The sequence below is a fragment of the Capra hircus genome, chromosome 6 (assembly GCF_001704415.2).
Source record: "Capra hircus breed San Clemente chromosome 6, ASM170441v1, whole genome shotgun sequence".
NCBI lineage: Eukaryota > Metazoa > Chordata > Mammalia > Artiodactyla > Bovidae > Capra > Capra hircus.
In genome coordinates this window covers 22,287,211-22,306,915 of record NC_030813.1, presented here as the reverse complement: position 1 = coordinate 22,306,915, position 19,705 = coordinate 22,287,211, and the positions used below count along the sequence as shown (strand labels likewise).

General features: G+C 38.9%; 1 protein-coding gene across 7 annotated transcripts in view; it reads right to left on the bottom strand.

Annotated features, from left to right (window-relative positions):
* Nucleotides 1–14,835, bottom strand: part of UBE2D3 (ubiquitin conjugating enzyme E2 D3) — a 28,470-nt gene extending 13,635 nt beyond the window's left edge. For 2 of the 7 annotated variants that reach the window (XM_018049257.1, XM_018049260.1), the window contains exons 1-2: nucleotides 14,724–14,835; nucleotides 13,276–13,430 (exon numbers count right to left, since the gene is read on the bottom strand). In XM_018049257.1, the coding sequence (XP_017904746.1) occupies nucleotides 13,276–13,299 (24 nt within the window). In that variant the 5' untranslated portion in view covers nucleotides 13,300–13,430; nucleotides 14,724–14,835. Of the gene's footprint in view, nucleotides 1–13,275; nucleotides 13,431–14,205; nucleotides 14,695–14,723 lie in introns of those variants that run through there. The other 5 variants (XM_018049258.1, XM_018049262.1, XM_018049256.1 and 2 more) reach the window with 3 other exon arrangements.

Sequence of the window (19,705 nt, the reverse complement as noted above, 5' to 3'; positions counted from 1 at the left end):
ACAGTACATTTTTAAAGACATAATGCTTACTATACACTTAACAGACTACAGTAAACATAACTATGTGCAATGGGAAACCAAAAATAAAAAATGTGACTTGCTTTATTGTGATATTCGCTTTATTTTAGTCATCTGGAACCAAATCCTCATTATCTTCAAGGTGTGCCTGTATATGAACAAAAGCTGTCCTACAAAATGAAAATGTTGTAATCCAATACTTCCCTAGGTTAAGAACTTAGGGCCGTTTTCAACATTCACATTATTGCTGAACTTTCAGACCATCTCACAGGTTCTATCTTAATCACTATCTACTTTCTTAAATACTGTTCTTTCTGAACCACACTACCCAATGATCTCATTTTCTCCTTAAAATCTCATAGGGCTAGGTAAGTATCCTTTTTGGTTTGATTTCCTTATCCCTATACTCAACACCTTGTCTTTCACTCAACATTGAGTGTAACTCTGGAACAATCCATCTTTCTAGGTAGAAAAGTGGTTTGCACATAGCAAAACAGAGTTCCCACAATTCCATTTGACCTTAATTTCCAAAGTGTATCTGGCCCTTCCGTGACTTGTATATAACCCATACGGATAATCTTGTAAGAAAACAAAGCTGCTTCTTTACAAGTTTTTTAAAAATTTATGATACAGCCTTATCTCTATATACCAGTATATAAATTTCTACAGCACAGGGATTTATAGACCCTGTAAGATCCCCTGGAGGAGGAAAAATGGCAACTCACTCCAGTATTCCTGCCTGAGAAATTCCATGCACAGAGAAGCCTGGCAAGCTACAGTCCGTGGGGTCACAAGGAGTCGGACACGACTTAGTGACTGAACACATGAAACAATAATGGACTTCAAAGAAAAAGGCAGGGAGTACATTTTAAGAAGATAACGAGACATATTTGCCTTTACTACATGGTCAAAATAATGCATTTCAGAAAACAGTCAACTGTTTAGAAATGTGAGTTTAGATTCACTCCAGTTAAAAAAAAAAGTATCAATACAGAATTGTCTTTAGGAGTGATCATTTTGCACTGTACATGTCAAATTATTGTGCTGTACATCTATTAAGTTATACAAAAAAGTCCCTTGACACACACTTTGCCAATCTGCTTCTGAAACTTAAACTACAACTACTTTTAAGTTTATCAGACAGCCAAGGAATGCCAGGAGTCAATTTTAAGATGATGGACGAGAAGTTCAGATCAGACCTCTACGGTTGCCTATGTAAATTTACTTCGTATGTTCAACAAATTTGAGAAAATTAACTCTAAACACTTTGATTCTGAAGGGTAGGAACCACAGAAGCTCTTATCCCAGAGTTAAGCAAATAGCTAAAACAAGACAAAACAAAAAAACCCACAAGTGAAACTAAGCATGGAAAGAGGAGCCTAATGGGCTATACAGTCAACTGGTCGAAGAGTCAGACACAACCGAGTACACGCGCACACACTCCCCTTTAGCTTAGAAGTGAATCATAGTTTTTTTGAGAAAAGTAAATAATGCTGGCAACTTGAACTAATCAACTATCCAGATGACTGTCATAGGCCAGATTAACTCCCATAAAGCATTTGCTGTAACTCCCATTAAGCACTGTAGTTAAGAATCGAGTATAGTCTGTCTGATATGAAGAGAATTTTTTTCCATGTCTCACACTTCTGTAACAAGTTCTTTTAACTGGTTCAACAAAAAAAAGATAAATCAGAAACTTAAGCAGTCTGATTTCCTCTTAAACAACATTAAGTGTCCAAAAAAGTCTATTTTAAGGTTAAAAATGTACCTATTCTGAACCACCCTCACTGCTTTCCTATATGACAATAAATTAACACAAATATGCTACTAAAACCAAATACAAACTTGTGCATACAACTCAAATGCTCAAACATAGCAACATGAAATAAGGACAAGGCTTATGTTCCTCTCTCAACATGATCATAGTGGAGTCTCACTTTTAATCCAATTTAGACCCACTATGTCCTAGCATTATTTCCTCACTCTAAAATAGAAATGCCTATTTTACAGAAGTTTTGAAGGGATGAATGAGATAAAGTACTCTAGCACACTATCTGGTATTTAACGTATTAGGTACTTAGCAAGCAGACTACCCATCTGGAAGGCAAGATTTCTTGGATAGGTGCTCAACTCATTTATTAAACAAAATAAATCTGCTTTATAAATAGTCTACATTATTACAGCCTTAGCTCATTTAAATCTTTTGCCTGTGTGATTATGCTTAGTTGTCTATAACATAATCATCTAGCAACTGTCTGGCTCACGCTACAATATACATTAGTAATAACAGGTCAACAATTCAGGGACTATTTGTGGATGGGGTTTTAAAGAAACCATTTTACCAGGCTGTGTGCGTGTGTGCTAAGTCACTTCAGTTGTGTCTGATTCTTTGTGACCCATGAACTGTAGCCTGCCAGGCTCCACTGTCCACGGGGATTCTCCAGGAAAGATACTGGAGTGAGCTGCCATTTCCTTCTCCAGGGGATCTTCTCGACCCAGAGCATCGAACCCACGGTTTCTTACGCCTCTTGCACTGGCAGTCAGATTCTTTACTGCTAGTGCCACCTGGGAAGCCCAGGTTGAATCGCACGAAATTGTTAATACTTGACCTTTTCTGAACTACAGAAACTGCAATTTCATGCAGTTCTATCTAAAAATGCCTAGTATGCATTTGAACTCAAATATTACTAACATTAGTTTCTTACACAGATCTACCCCAAATCATGTACTTTTATGTACTTAAACACATTACTGAAGTGATGCTAAAAACCACTTCATAATAAAGGTCAGGGATCTACAGCTGACCTGGAATATATCTATATCTTGTTAAAAGTTGCACATTTTATGAAAAAAGCCTAAGAAGATATTTTGAAACAGTTTTCCTGCACAGGGACATCTTTGAATCACCAAGCCTTTATATGTTAGTATTCACTCCTTTAGAGTGAATAAATAATTTCAGGAAAAGTTAGCACTGAATTTCAGCTCTTCACTCCCATAATTTCAGGATAGTCTTCCCCTCAGATAATTTGTAAATGCCTTATTTTCCAAGTTCTCCATAACTAAGACACCTCTTAATACTCAAACATCTATTATTTGGCCAATTAACTTATGTGCCAAAATCTACTTTAAAGTAACATCCTAACTTTAAGGATCAAAATACCTTTTACATAAATACAAGGACTTACTTCAAAGATACCAAATAATTCTCATGACATTAAAACATAAAAATATCTGAGCAGTGAAAAAACATGAGAAAAGCTTAAGAAGTCAGATGCTCTTTCTATGCAGCATTTTGTCAGATGCTCAAACCACCTTCCCTTTCTGGAAATGTTTTTCTCTTACTCTAAACATATGATTGTAGTGTTGGGTGATTGTTAGTTACCATTAACCAACTATTCAGAAAGGATAATCATAGAATTTCGTACCTTCAGCTTCAGTGGTTAGCTCAGAGTTGGAAATAACGCAAGCTAGAACCTGATCCTACCATAGATTTTTCAAATTGAAGCTAAAAACTGGAAAGGTCATTTCCTTCCTTCTCTAATCAGGAGCTGTGGGGATGTGACCCAGAGCTATTGGCAAGCACAAGCCCTGAAATTACATGATGAATCCGAAGAAAAAGAGGCCACATTGGGCAGCAGAGATTAAAAAAAAACTAACTTGGCATACAAATACGCAATTTCAGTTCCTAAGGCTGTAGCTTGCTCTAATTCCTACAGTTACTGCTTTGATTGTTAACTACTCCAGTTTTCTCCTAACAAATCCAATAAGTAGGGGGACAAAAAAATAGAGATAACCATCTTAAAGCAGAGTGCTACCTGGGCTCTACTACTATTATACACGTTTATCCCACGAAAAGACAACGTACTGCTTTAATCTGGCTGTAACATGTATAAGAAACATAAATGAAGCAAAGTTGAAAAACCAAACTAGAGAACCAGGAAGAAATCATGTGTCTTATCTAGTAAAGAGCTAAACTTTCAGTGACAGAAGCTTAAGTGAAATCTATTTCTAAAATGAAAAGCATAATATTAGTACACTTCACCAAAGTATTTATTTATTTATATGGAGATTGCCTTTTTGGTGTCAAGCATATTACATCTGAAAATAACAAGATAGACCATGAATGCCTTCCCCCAATAGATCAATAGAAAGCAGACATAACATTAAAAAATTAAAAATTACGTTTCAAACAATCTGAATACTTAAAAGGCATTCAACTGCTTTGTGAATTTTGAAATGGTTATCACTAACCTTGCCTGAGTTTAAACCAGTGACATTGAGCTCGGTCTTGATAGAGGGATAAGCATTCAAGATAGAGAAATTAAAATCCAGGGGAGTGAAAGAAAACAGGATGTTAAAAAACTCTTGTAGTTTGGTATACCAGACATACAATGGGGTACAGGTAGCAGGTTTGGCTAGAAAGGTTAATCAGCGCTGGATCTTTGGAGTCTTGAATACTATGGCAAAGACTATTCCACAGGCAATGGGAAGCCATTGACCACTTTCTGAGCAAGACAAATGGTTGAATTTTTTGATGTACTAGCGATAGTATACTAGAAACGACTGACTTTCTAGATCCTTTTACCATACTCTTTCAGATTTTAAGTGTTGCAGATCTTTTATGTACTCCCCACATACCCTTCCCTTTCCCTGACAAGTGAACAAGGCTATTGTAAATTTTTTTGACCATCCTAAATTTGGTTTCTCTCGTTTCTTAACATTTTCATACACTCCTAGCCATGTACATGACACTATTTGTGACAAAGACAAGGAATTCTAATAATCTGATGAACTGCTGACCCTCTATCCCTAATACAGATGCCCACACAATAACTTTCACTTAACTTAGAGGATATCAAAGACCATCCTCACCCACCATACTATAGGAATTCCTGCTACACAGGATAGATGAATAGATAACTACCTTAGGACATAAACTTAAGTCACCAGGGACGAAAATTATCTTAACACACTGATCACTTTACCTTTACAATCTTATGGAAATAGGTCTTCTATCCATTCTACATGAGTGCCCCTTTAAGAGGGGGAAGGAAAGACTGAATCAAATCAAATGTAAGGCATGTTGAGCTTCAGGACTGGTTGGAGAGCAAAGTACTGTTATCTACTAGACAACCTAAAAAATAGGTCCAGAGATACATTTAAGGCTACTTTCTCAAGTGTCCTTGCACCAAAAGATGTATTTAAGTTAACGACTTTGACACGGTATTTTGCAAACTGGAGACAAAAATTTCAATCTCACCAACCCAACTCTTCATTTTACTCAAGGAATAAATGCCAAAAATTAAACACGACACAGAAAATTGGTGTTTTCTTGTTTCTCCTTATTCATCATCGGTTTGTATCTCACTATACTCAGACTGAGCCTAGGTAACCCATTTTTCAAGTTATGTGGACTTTAAAATCAAGTAAGAAAACTATTTGTGGCATTGCAAAAACTGTATTTATTAGATTTGAGATCAGTTTCCAGTGTAGCATCTATTCAAAGAATTTTCAAAAGTTATTTTGTCTTTGTTCACCTTATAAAATGACTTAAGAAACTAACGGTTTCACAGGCTTTAGAGACAAAAACAATTTATAAAATTAACTTCAATTGTCAGCTCTTCGCTTCTTAGTAGTTTAAGAGGAACAGTGGCAAGAATCAGAAAGAACAGCTCATATATAGAACCAACAACGTCTTCATACTCTGACCATACCTCCCAATCATAGAGAAAAGCATTACTTAGGTGGGTTCTTTACCAACTACCAAGACCACTGAAATAGAAAATAGGGGGCAGGGGAGTTTGGCACACACTAGCTAAAGGCTCCATTCACCTTGAAAGGACACTAAGATGGATGAACAACATATTAACTACGTGTGCTTACATGTGTGTACTCAGTTGCCTTCAACTCTTTGAGACCCCATAGACTGCAGCCTGTCAGGCTCCTGTCTGTGGAATTTTCCAGGCAAGAAAACTGGAGTGGGTTGCCGTCTCCTACTCCAGGGGATCTTCCCGACCCAGGAATCGAACTGGCATCTCATACATCTCCTGCATCCGCAGGCAGATTCTTTACCACTATGCCACCTGGGAAGCCCCTAATATAACTTGGGCACGATGCTGAAAGCTGTATTGTCCATTAAAAAAAAAAAAGTTAGACACTTCTTTGCCATGATGTGCTCTTGTGGGGAAATCTTCTTTGAATATCATTTCTCTGAATTGCTTCTCCTGAGACCTCCTGAACACCTGGCAGTGTGAGAATCCAGGCCTTCTCCCACTGGGAGAATATGCTTCTCCTTCCCCTTAAAAGCCTAAATAGACCCATTAAAAAACAAAAACAAAAACAACGAATTTTCTCTAAAAGCCAACCAACAGGTATAGCTTAAGCCAGTGAGTGAACAGTAATGAGTTTGACCATTCTTTATGTGGGACTCAAAAGCCTACAGTTTATTTTGAGGAAGATCTTTGCTTCTATCATCACAGGACACAATATTTTTGACAACTGACTATTAGAGGTAAAACATGAGAAAGATGAGATATACTGGCTAAGAGCAGAAGTCTAAACATAATGCTAAATATTTGCTTTTTGTGTCTCTAGCTTATAAATTGAAAAAATAAGATTATGAAGAATAAAATTATAGAGCAGACATATGGGTGGATGAGTTACTAGTAAGATCCAAAACCTCCAGTAACTATTATTTATGCATTCTGCTAAACATTCTTTTAATGACCACTACTACTTATTCATTAAAGCAACATAACCAAAGCCAACATTTACAAAAACAAAGTTCCTATTTAATCAATTCCGCTGTTGAGATGTAACTTCCTAAATAACCTCTTCTAGTTTGTCTAGTTCCATCATTCTCTCAAGGACTTGGCAAAATTTAACTCAGATGACTACTGTGGGTAAGGTCAAGTATAATAATTATGATATTAAGTATAATAATTACCACCAAATTCCACAATCATGTTATTCCAATCTCTGCCATCCATTTTGCATCAAAGTCATAATGACTAAAGTAGCACAGACACATTTTGTATCATCAATTTGGGGAAAACTTAAAGTTCATTCCCTTGGTATAAGCTATTTCTTGTATTTAAGAGCCAATTTCTTTCAAAACTTTCACTTGAAGATTTGTATGACCATGGGAATCCACACAATAAAGACAGACCTTGCCTCTTAAACCTATACTGACCAACATAAAATATTACCCTAGGAGATGGGTAAGATGAGGGCATGATGTAGGAAGATGAGGGCATGATGTAGGAAGAAAAAAAATAAGTGCCTTAAGAAATTTTGAGATAAGAGTCACCCTCAAAGAGGCTTTACAATCTAGCAAATATAAAGGTATATCCTCAGACCAATGATAAAGGTCAACATGCAGTATTAATTGCCCAACTAGTAAGACAAGAATTGCTCTAATTCTTATAAACATCAAGTCTGCTATGAAGTAAACAAAAAAATTTTAAACTTCAATGTTGTGAAATTTAAATACCATACGCAGAAACAAACAGTAAGGAAGAAAAACAAATACCTCAGAAATGCATGGCTACTGGAAGTGATTTCAAAATAAGGAAGTTTGGCAAAAAGATTTTGAGGTCTGAACAATTTCATATATGGAAGGAATAGCCCTTTTAAAAGTCAGTTTAGTTTGGGATTTGTAACTTCTGAGAAATTCTGAGAAGTTTCTTTTACTTTAAGGATTAAGAGATAAGTGCTGCATACATGTCTCATTACATCACTGACAAGAAATTAACTTCCTGTTTAGTTATGAGACAAGTATGCTTATTCATTCAAAGTACAAAGTATGGCTTGAGTGAATAATACTTTAATTTTCTTTCTTTCAATCGCCATTAAAGTAACTCACTTAAGATTACTCAAAGCTATTCTTTTCTAAGCATTATCTCTAAATGGGGGTAAAGACACAGAACCAAATCTAGTTTCTAAGCTTTGAACTAAGAAAGCAAATAAGGCATTTTAAAGATAGGGAAGACAAAATTAACAGCAGTCCACTAGTTGAAAACATTCAGTTATATATTAGCCATGAAATTATAACAAGACTAGAATTAATGTGAAGTATTGCATGAACAAGTAACCAAGGAGTGGTAAAAAACAAGGAGATCTAAAGGTTAAAAACAACAAATTTAAACAAAGCTGGTTGGAGGTCTCTAAATGACACATTATGTTCAAAGTATAGTTGGAGATAAAAATCAGATGTTTGAGCAAGTATAAAATACTTCTTTGAACTTTTACCCTCCCCACATAACAGGGCCAAGGGTATCATTTTGAGACCAAACCTCATGTAACATAGACTGGCAAATAATAAACTCCCTAAACACATCCATTCTTAGTTACACTATACAACTGGATAGCAAAACTAGATTAAGAGCACAAAATTTCCAGTGAAATAAAATTAATTTTGTCAATACTAGCTTGTCTCTGGAAGGGGGGACTAAAGTAGTTATAAATGAAAAAACACACTCTTAAAACAATAACAAAATATAGTAGAGAAAGATATTTAGACAAATCTAGCTTTAATAATGGATAAATCAGACATTTAAATACCAATTCCCCTTATCTTAAATGTTTATTGATTTATAGTAACTGAAAAGTTAATACAGGGTGACAAATATCAGTATGTGTTATTTATATGCTTGCTTCCTTCCCTCAGAACAGAGAGTCCCACAGGTAATAACAGGTTTACCTGTATTTTGTCCCCTGGGACTAGACTACTGTGCCAAACATTAAGAACTCAGTAAGATTAAATGATTATTTCTTATGTCTTAGGGCTTCCCAGGTGGTGCAGTGGTAAAGAATCTGCCTGCCAATGCAGGGACGGACACCAGAGCCATGGGTTTGAACCTTGGGTCGGGAAGATCCTCTGGAAAAGGAAATGGCAATCCACTCCAGTATTCTTGCCTGGAAAATCCAGACAGAGCCGCCTGGTGGGCTATTGTCCATGGGGTCACAAAGACACATGACTGAAAACACACACATTCCCCTGTTTATATCTGAGGCTCTTAACCAGAGGCGGCTTTAGAGTCACCTAGAGGACATTTCAAAATTATGCCTGATCCCAGAGAAATGATTCATGATTCAGTAAGTCTGCTAAGACCTCGTGTACTTATACTCTCTAAAAACTGTTTTTAACATTCTAATACATAAATGTAACCCATGTCAAAATCCACATACATAGTATGTAATAGAATGCAAAACCTAATTTAGGATTTGATTAACAACCTCAGTTCTAGGAACCTGGTATCTGTCTTCTTTAATAAATAGATTATAGTGAAATGCTTTGGAAAATCCTCCAGAATTGAGGTATCAAAGGACACCTGAACCCAGGAGTTAACATACAATATGACAGAGATAAGCCAGTGATGCTTTTCCCCAGAGCTAAAGCAAGAGTATTCAACTTCCCTTTTAACTATCAGAATTAACACTGCAGAGGATCATGATGAAACCAAAGCCAAGTATCAGCTAACCTTATTCAAACAAGTAAAATAAAAACAGGTATAATTTTATGATCAGCATTTCTCTCAACGAATGCCCTGCAAACTTAGCTGGTTATAGACAAGCCTTGACACATGGCGTATACAGCCTGTACATTCACTGGAAACCAGTTTATGATTCCCCTAGTGATTAGTCAGCAACCTGCATAGTAGTTCCCTTAGTCCTTGAAGATACTAACCAAAAAAGAAATTCACTTCTACTTCCAAAACTTGTATTAGTTCAGATCTAAACTCAAGAACTAGCTATAACCTAAAGTTAAATTCCAATTATCTACACGTTCAGTGAGGAGAGGAGCAGTTATTTCAGGAAGCAAAATTAAATTTAGGAATTGAAATTGTTCAAAGTAGGAGTTCACAATGAGTTTAGAAGTCTGAATTCTTGAAGCAGACTAGTTTGAATTTCAGTCCCTTCCTAGCCATCTGAGCATAAGACAAGTAACTTACTCCATGCCCATTTCCTGATATGTAAAAGGGAATGGTAAGAGCATCCATCTCATATGTTGTTGTGAGAATAAAATGAGTAGATATTCATAAAGGGCTTAGAAACAGTGTTTAATACGCAGTAGATGCTAAAACCTAGCTATTAGCAAAAAGATACATGCAAAAGAAACCTTTTTGAATACCAACCCCCTAAAAAGATAACATGAAAATGTAGTGGTTAAGAGCACACACTTTGGAGTCCAACAGCCTAGGTTCTAATCTTAACTTTGCTGTGCTATGACCCTAGGTGGATTTTTAAAATCTCTCTGTGCCTCAGGTTTACTAATCTCAAAAATGGAGGTAACAATTATACCTACTTCCTTGGACTGTCTTAAAATTAAATGAGTTAATACAAGTGCTTCAAACAGTCCTGACACATTGCAAACACTCAAAGCATGAGCTTTTCAGGTTTGGTTCACATTATATTTTATGCAAAGTTCTCTTTATACTTCCTCAAAATACATGGACAGTGGTTATTTTGTTTAATGAGAGCACTAAAATTGCCTATGGCCCCCTAAAACACCACCAACCAACGTGGGAGTTTCCATTTTTTGCTTCTTGTTTAACAGCCTTGTAAGATCACATTGTGTCCAAACAAAGAATACAAGAGGAAAAATAAAAGAGTTGACTGATAAGGTTGCTTGGGCCAAGAAATAAAATTGTAACTTAAGCTTCAAGAAAGAAATTAAAAAACTTAATCAAATGAACTACTATTGATTAAAAATATACCCAAAATAAGCATTTCAATAAAATATCAACAAAGGATACAGATCGATCAACATTTAGAATCTGGGCAGCTGCAGGAAAAAAAAATTTAAAAATAAAAAAGGTGCCTAAAATAAAGAGCATCTCCCATCAGAGCTGTCCATTTGCTAAAATTGTTTGAATCTGAGTTTTTGGTTTTTTAAGTTTGATCATGTGATTCTGACACTAAATAGCTGAAAACCAAACCACAACACAACTTTTCTATAGACTGAATCAATAATGTCCCACATAAACATTTTTCCAGTTTTGGAAAGGATTACGTCTAGTTTCTGTATTATACAGACCTTCTAAGTATTTATAAAAGGAGACAGTCTGGTATTGATGAAGAGTACTAGACTAGAATCTAAAGTTCTTTAATAAAAGCTCTTGAAAATTAAAAAAAGTAATATTAAAATTGCAGTAATAGTATGAGTACCAGGTGCTAGGGATCTGTTCAAAGCCACACATGAACCAATTTAATCCTAAAAAAAAAAAAAACTTTGGGGACTCTATTTGTTTTGCTCCCTCACGCATCCTTAGTGTGATCTAGAATAGTGCCTGGTACATACTAAACACTCAATTATTCACAGCTCATACACAACATAGAGGCACACAGATAACAACTTGCTCAGTCTTAAAATTCTAACTGGAGCATTTTTTTGCTCCAAACTTCACACCCTTAACCATTATATTGCCTCTCTAGAGCTTTTAAATGATTAAAGTGGTGTCACAGCAGCTGGGTATCACCTGTAAAAGAAAAAAAACCAATGAGACCTTCCTTTAAAGTATTCTGTTCCACATGCATAAAGATCTATGGATCTGAAATCATTCCATATTTTAGTGGGCTGGATGAATTCCCATAGAAAAAAGGTGTTGACTTGCACTGAATGCTATGTTTTGTAATAACTATACTGCAAAACATAACTATGCTTCTCCAATGTGTTGCTGGCCTTCAAAGTGGTCCCAGAAAGAGGTCTGATAATCCTTTTTACTTTAAGCCTTAACTCCTAAACTCCTTTCCCATTGTCTCAAAAATAAAAAAAATTATATTTCACATACACCCACAATGACGATGGCCCGAAATAAAATTCACCATTTCAACATCAATACATTGAAGCTCTAAACTTTTATCTTTCATAAAACAGCAGTTTGCCAAATATATTCCAAAGTCACACATTAAATGTAAAATTAAGCAGAATCAGGTCTATTTTTAGTAAAGCCAAGTCCTAGCCATTCCTTCCATGTAAACCCTTTTAAAAGAAGTAACCTAGCAAAACCAAAGTTTGCAACCCACAACCTTCTGTCTCCTAGTTTTAGTAAGACTGAATTTACTCCACAGCATTTTTTTCAAATAAGCTGGAAATACTCCACCCTCCTTGATTGTGCAAGAACCAAACACATCACACACACACACGTTACAAAAAAGGGAAATAAAGTCTGAGAGTTTGAATATAGCGAAGTCTTAAGTAGGAGGTCTCAGAGCAGTGTAGAGTCTGATATAAAAGATAACATTAAACAAAGATATTATTTCATATTACAAGAAGAGATGCCGGAAAGAGCCTGAACCAGTTAAAGCAGCCGCCATCTTAAAATGCGGGATAGAAGTTAGAGCAAGAAAATGAGACTAAACTACCGGAGGTAGAGGTTCCGTTCACCCCCTGAACCTCAAAACACACTATTTTTTTCAACTTGGAGCCACAGTTGAGCATCAAACCTCGTTGCATATGGCGAAGCAATTTCCCCAGAGAATGTTATTAAATGGACAGAGGCAAAAACAGGTACTAGCCTCCTCGTGCTGCCATCTCACTCTTTACCCTCCCCCCCTTCCCATGGCAAAGAAAAACGGAGCTTCCAGAAGGCTTTCACATCAGTTCCCGGTGTGCCTCTGATAAATAGCTTCGGGTGAAAAGCCCCGACTACAAAACATAGGAAGTGGCAACACTGTTGTCAGCCCATCTCCTCCCAACCCAACTTAGGCTTGTGTAACCTGCCCAGAATCGACGATCACTTTCTGATTAGACTCACTCACTACTCTTAGCTGCCAAGACTTCTACCCTGACCCCTTTATCAAGTTTGGGCCCTGCCGATTTCTTAGATTTTTCTCTCCTCTGAGTTTCCCACGTTTCTTCCTCCAGAAGGCTCAGAGCCTTCACATAACAACAAAGTTTTCAAGCAATGAGAATAGGAATGCCATGACATCTGCGGGAGCGTCTCTGGCCAAGTCTGACTCCCAGAGGGGACTAACACTTCTTACAGAAGAATCGAGGCGCCTGAAATCACTCTCCATCCCGAATTTGCACCGATTCCATTGAAACATACTCAAGACAACACTCCTCACTTGCCAGAAGCGTTCTGTTCTTTGCAAACTGCATTCTTCAAAAAGTATATCCGCATTCCCCATCCCCCAATGGAAGTAACCCAAGGAGGGATATTTCCATATTATACTGCCCCCCCCTCAAGGCTTTCCTCCAGGCTGAGCCTCCCTTTCATCCCACGACCCCATTCCCCTCAGCCCCAGGGATACCTTATTAATCCGTTTCAGCGCCATAGTCTGTGCTTTTCGTCTGGCTCCTCACTATCTCGGTGTGTGCTCGAAGGTCCGGCCAAAACTCTTGATTTTCCCGGCGGCTGGGAAGGATTGTCTCTTCGTCTCACACCGGCTCTGCCAGACACAGGCGCCTTTTGCAAAAACGGAGCAAATCAGCACTCGCACAGGCCCCGCAGAGACCCTGACGAATCCAAGTCCCTCAAAAACGGTCGCGATCCGAGGTGGGTGGGGTGGCAGAGCCCACTGCCAGCCTCTATGCCGTGCTCCGGCCCGAAGAGGGGGCCAGGGTGACGGGAAGAGCGGAGGGGTGGCTACAAGTTTGACTTCCCGGCCTCTAGAAAGGAAGAGACCCGGGTGGGAAAGGAAGAGGCGGAGGAGAAAGGGGTGGGTGCGGGGCAGGGTCCGGGGCGCAGCAGAGGAGGAGCCGGGGCCTAGTCGGCGCTGTGCCGGCGTCAGTAGGGCAAAGAAAGGCAAGGGGGGAGGGGGGAACGGGAGCCTCCGGACTGACGCCCGGCTCCTTTCGGTTTCTGCTCAAAGGTGCGCCCGGGAAGGGGAAGCAAACAGAGAGGCTTGAAGTGTGCCGCTGTCCCCGCAGCTAGAGCTATTCTGTGTCGCCCCTGACGCCACCGTACACTCCGCCTTCCAGCGCGCTCCCGCGCGCGCCCGCCCAGCCACCGCCAGCCCCCACGCGCCCGAGCTGCCCCTGAGGCTCCGGCTTAGGCGCGAGGACGCGCCCATTCCCCCTCCCTCTTAAGCAGAAGAGGCCCCGGCTTCTCTAGCCTTCCCACCCTACCCCACCCAACAGGCTGGTCACTGAAGCCACCGAAGGCCTGCATTTCCCCTTACCCGGCCGGCCAGTGGGCCAGCCTCCCTTCCCTTCCCCTAGCCGCCCACACCCACGCGTACAGAGGGGCCGGGGCCTCCCTCACGCTGCGGCCTCGGCCTCCTCCCCGCGCGGCAGCTGGTGCCTCCCCGGCCCTACGGGGCTCACGCGCACGACACAGCCACAAGATGTCCGCTCTGACGGAACTACTGCCAGCTGCCACGCTCCGCCCCTCCCCCCTCCTCCTGCCTCTTCACCGCCGCGTATCAGTCCGCCAACGCCGCCGTCGCGAGCACAGGACGAATCTAAGGCTGAAGGCGGACGGTTTCCTCCCCACGACACGGGCCGAGCGGATCTGTGCCAACCCCTTTCTCCTTTTCGGAACAGCACCTTCTTATTAAACAGATCGGAGGTTGGACTTGGAGGGCGGGGGCCGGAGGCGGGTCATGGGCTGGGGGGGAAGGGTAGACGACCGGCGGAAACCCTCAGACTCAGAGAAGCATCGAGAACCGGAAGGAGACCATGGCAGGAAGGTAATGGAAACGGCAGCTGCGCGGTCGCGCCCCACGCCCCTCCCGAAAGTGTCCCCCGATTTCCTCACTTGGTATTGAGGAGGCGGATCTCGCGAGAACCTCGAGGCTGGTTAACAGGAGCTGTAGCGCTGCAATGACTTAAGGGCAGTTTTGTGCACTCTTCCTGGTAGGGGCCCGCCCCCAAATCCACAAATTCTCGCGAGATGCCGATGGGCCACAGGCTCGAGCTGGGGCGGGCCGTCGACCGGGAAGCACCGCCCCTGAATGCTTATGCTGGTGGGAGGGAGAGGAAATGGAATTCCCCGGTCTGGTAAGAGCGCGAGCCGACACATCCCTCTCTCACGCGCCCAATCAGGAATGTGCGGTGGGAGGAACTATGCGTTAATTACTGGATACCTTTAGTCTAGATTGAGTCTGCGTTTCAAGTTTCCTGTGAAGCAGGTGAGCGACATTGGCTCCCCTGCCGGCCAGGACTGATTAACCTCTGGGAGGAGTCGCCCCTCAAAATGGGAACAGTTATTTTAAATAGAAACTGGCAGGTCACTGATCAGCGCTCCCACGTGCGGAAAGTTAGTGCTGTTCTGACCCAGGGCCTAGAGGATCAACGCTGAGAAGAGAGTGCCGATTGACCAGTCCCCGAATTAGAGCAGCCTAGAAATTAAGCTCAATTGTGAATTATTAGGATGGAGAATAGGGATTGGGGCAAGCTGTTTACTTGCCTTTGTAATCAATGGTCACCATCGCCAAGGTTTATGATGGAAGTAGGCCTAATACCTTTTTCTTCCTGTTGCTCTGTTCCAATCCCTAGAGCCAGAAAGTTACAAAACTCATTCAAGAAATCAGAGTTTGGAGTCCGAGAAACTGAATACTTATTGAAAGTATCTGAAATATCCAGGGGGAGATATGTAAGGTTTTATTCTGCCGGTGAAAACAAAGTACGGGTGGTTTTGCTTTCCAGTATATCATGCCTCAGGCAAAGGGTAACAAGACTCTAATTTTTAAAAGGAATTGAAAGATAAACACGGACCTGCTTAAAGTTTTCTAACGCTCCTTAATGGTCTCACTTAGAGTATGAAGGTTTTAAAGAATTAAATGGATATAAAAATTTGTTTTCAATTTTTAAGTTTTAAAAAAGGAAAGCAGTAAGCTAGAGTATTACTTAATAAAAACTTCTTCAGTTCAGTTCAGTCGCTCAGTCGTGTCCGACTCTTTGCGACCCCATGAATCGCAGCACGCCAGGCCTCCCTGTCCATCACCAACTCCCGGAGTTCACTCAGACTCACATCCATCGAGTCGGTGATGCCATCCAGCCATCTCATCCTCGGTCATCCCCTTCTCCTCCTGCCCCCAATCCCTCCCAGCATCAAAGTCTTTTCCAGTGAGTCACCTCTTCGCATGAGGTGGCCAAAGTACTGGAGTTTCAGCTTTAGCATTATTCCTTCAAATGTATATTATTCAAGTGATCATAATAGCATCACTAGAGCAATTAGTGAAACTGCTTTTCAAACTAGTATCTTCAATCACTAGGGAATTGTTCAAAAATGCTGATTTTGATTCAGCAGGCCAGGGTGGAGCCTGAGATTCTGTAATTCTAACACTGTCCTAGGTGATACAGATTACTCAGAGGACCACCTTGTGAGTTCCCGAGCACCAAAGTGCTTACCTCATGGCCTGCTGACACCTCTGCCCCCTCCCTCTTCCCTGAATAAAGCTTTCTTTTGTTCTCTCTTGTAACCAGTCTAATGTGGTAGATACAGAGGATTTGGCAATTGGAGTGAGAGAAGAAATCCAGGTTTGAGTTCTTGTTCCTTTGCTTCCTATTTGTGTGATATTGGTGAGGTTACTTGTCTCAGTTCCTTCAGCACTAAGTAGGTGTAATAATAGCTGTCCTTTCTCACAGGGTTATTATGTGCTTCAGATGTCATAATGCATGTGAAAGGGCACTGTAGAGTACAGTGCTGTATAAATGTTATTAATTGCTCGAACATTAACTGGCCATAGGGTGAAACAAATCTATAACAATAAGTATACTTATGGAACATTTATAATGTACCAGGTACAGTGCTTATTAACCTCCTTTTACAAATAGACTGATGCACAGAGAGATTAAGTTACTGTCCCAAGGTCACAGAGCTGATAAATAGAAGTAGAATTTGAACCCATGCAGTTAATGCCAGAGTAAATTATTGAATGGAGTATTTATTGTCTCTTAATTTAGAAAGTGGAAGAGTAGAATGTTTTATATTTCTACTTTCAGTGTATCTGAAGCTACTTTTATTTAACTTGTTTCTCCCTCTTATTTGTTTTGCTCTTTCTGAAGCCAAGGTACAAGGCAGGAAATATTCCTACCTACTCAGTGGGAACGCATGATATCCGAGAGGTCCATGAAGAAAAGTCCGAGAGAAGCTAATTTGTACTACCCTAATCTAAACAAACTTTGGTATGAAAATATAATGGACCATGTTAATGTTCTAAATTAACAGAGCACAGCAGACTGGGACGAATTTGAGGTCAGCTTTCTTATCTTTTTTGAGCCACAAACTACTTTAGTGGTCTGGAGAAACCATGGACTCTTCTTACATTTATGCTTTTAAATGTATAAAACAGAATTCATAGCATTACAAAATAAAACAATTTGAAACAAAATCTCAAAATATTAAAACAAACTTTCATTTATTTGTGTGTGCCAGGTCTTAATTGTGGCATGCAGAATTTTTACTTGCATCACACAAACTCCTAAATACAGTATGTGGGATCCAGCTACCTGATCAGGGATCAAACCGGGGCCCCTGTATTGGGAGCAGAGCCTGGACCTTCAGGGAAGTCCCAAGAAAAACAAACTTTTGATATGGGAATATATGTCCTTTATTATTAACACAGTAAGATCTACTGACGGCTCTAATAAAGATCAAATTTTTGAGATAATAATAAACAAAATTTCCAGAGTTTGCAACAGTTGTAATGTGATACAAAGCATCTGTGATTCCTGTTGGAGATACATATGTAGGTACAGCTGTTTGCTGCTTTCATTCATAATTGAAGGAAATGCTAATTTTCCCTTGAGAGATTTAGTGAATATAAAGATGTAATTTTTTAAATTCAATTTCACACACTCCCTGAATTCTGTTCATTGACTTAATGTTAACAAATCCTTGGGTGGAATCAAACAGGCATATTCCTGTTGGTAAGCTTTTAAGAGATTGTGAAGTTTTAACATAGAAATATAATTGATATTCATAATAATAGTGATTTATTAAGAAAAAGTTTACCACTGGTATACTCCTGTTTAGAAGACATGGAAGCATGTTATAGGGTAGGAAATAAATTTATTCCATTTGTTTTATTTTTTGATGCCTACAGATGTATTCTTTGGGTTTCTCAAGCATTCCAGATAATTTAGGTTTTACTGTATCACTCTTAATTATTACACGCCTTTACACGTAAGTCATGGTGGAAGAATTGCAAAATGAAAATAATAACCAAAGATGAAAGATATTACAAGTAATATATATTTAAAATTCTTAATAATACTTAACAATTATTTGAAGCACTATGTGCTGGGCCCTTGAATTCTTTATCTCATCAAATCCCCATTGCACAGATGAAACATTCAAGGTCTTACAGTTACTAAGTAATAAAGCCAGGATTTAAACCTAGGCAGTCTGATCTCCAAGCTCTTTTTTTTTAACTTAAAATATAGTTGAAAAGCTCTCACTCTCAGCTACTAAGGTGTTTATTTTTTTACCCTTCGACTGTTAGCCAACTTTAATTTGCCCACTAGTGTAACAAATACACATTCACTGCCTCAAAATGCTTTCACTGGTATATAGCTGATTTACAATGTTGTGTTATAAAAGGAATTTTCTAAATTCTCCCTTTGCTGTGATATTGCTTATATCCAACACTACCTTTAAAATAAGTGGGCTATCGGTTGAGGCTAGAATATAGCTTGTTTTACAGAAATTTTTATAATGGAATTTTGCTTAGAAGATGAAGAAATCCACTCATGTCTTTCCATGCCCTACAAACATACTTTCCTATCTGAAATTTAACCTCTGTATTATAATGGTGCTACTGTATTTTTTATATTGACTACTATCAGGGTTGTAGCCAGGAAATTATTGCATGTAAATAAATCCTAATATATGAAGTTCTAGATTATCCATGCTTAATGGAGAGAAGTGATTACGTAATCCCAAATTCATATTTTATTTGGCATTAGAGTAAATTTATTGGCTGATTATGCTTTCTATTTGTATTTACACTAGCAAACATATTTTTACTCAGTTTTGTTAAGGTTAAAATTTAAAAGACCATGGCTTACAAGTATTTTGATGTTTTAGGAAGCAGTTTAGGAGTAGCTCAGATTTTAAAACACCATTCGCATATCTGGTAATATACAGAACCCACTTGACAGTTGCATTTAACCTATTTGAGTTACAATGATGGAAATGTCCCCATCTGACAAAAAGAAAATAATCATTTTTTATATTGTAGTGTGCAATGTGCTAAAAAAGATTACAGTTTTATATATTGAAATAGTTACATTCAGAAATAAAAAAAACAAAAATACTGAAGGGCTGACACAATCTCTTCTTAATGAATATTATATTGAAATCTTTCTAATTATGATAGATCACATTTTCTTGCAAGAAGTAGCATAAAACAGGAGAATATAAAGAATGAAGAAAATTAGCATAAAAATGGCAACAGAATAACTAATCCAAATTATGGAGTCCTAATATGAATTTGTCGGTGTAGCCACATTATTGTAATAATGTGAGTACAGGGGTTAGTTAAAATGTAGTTAACACAGACTAGTACATATACTTAACGTTATTAATACTATTAATATTACGTCTATATTTTCAGATCTTTGTAACTTTGTCACAGAATTTTTTTTTCCTTACTGACGTATACTTGATTTACAGTGTTAGTTTATGGTGCACAGTAACGTGATTCAGTTATACGTATACTTAGATACTCTTCTTCATCATGGTTTATTAGGTATTTGTCTCTAACTTACTTAGTATGATAATCTCTAGGTCCA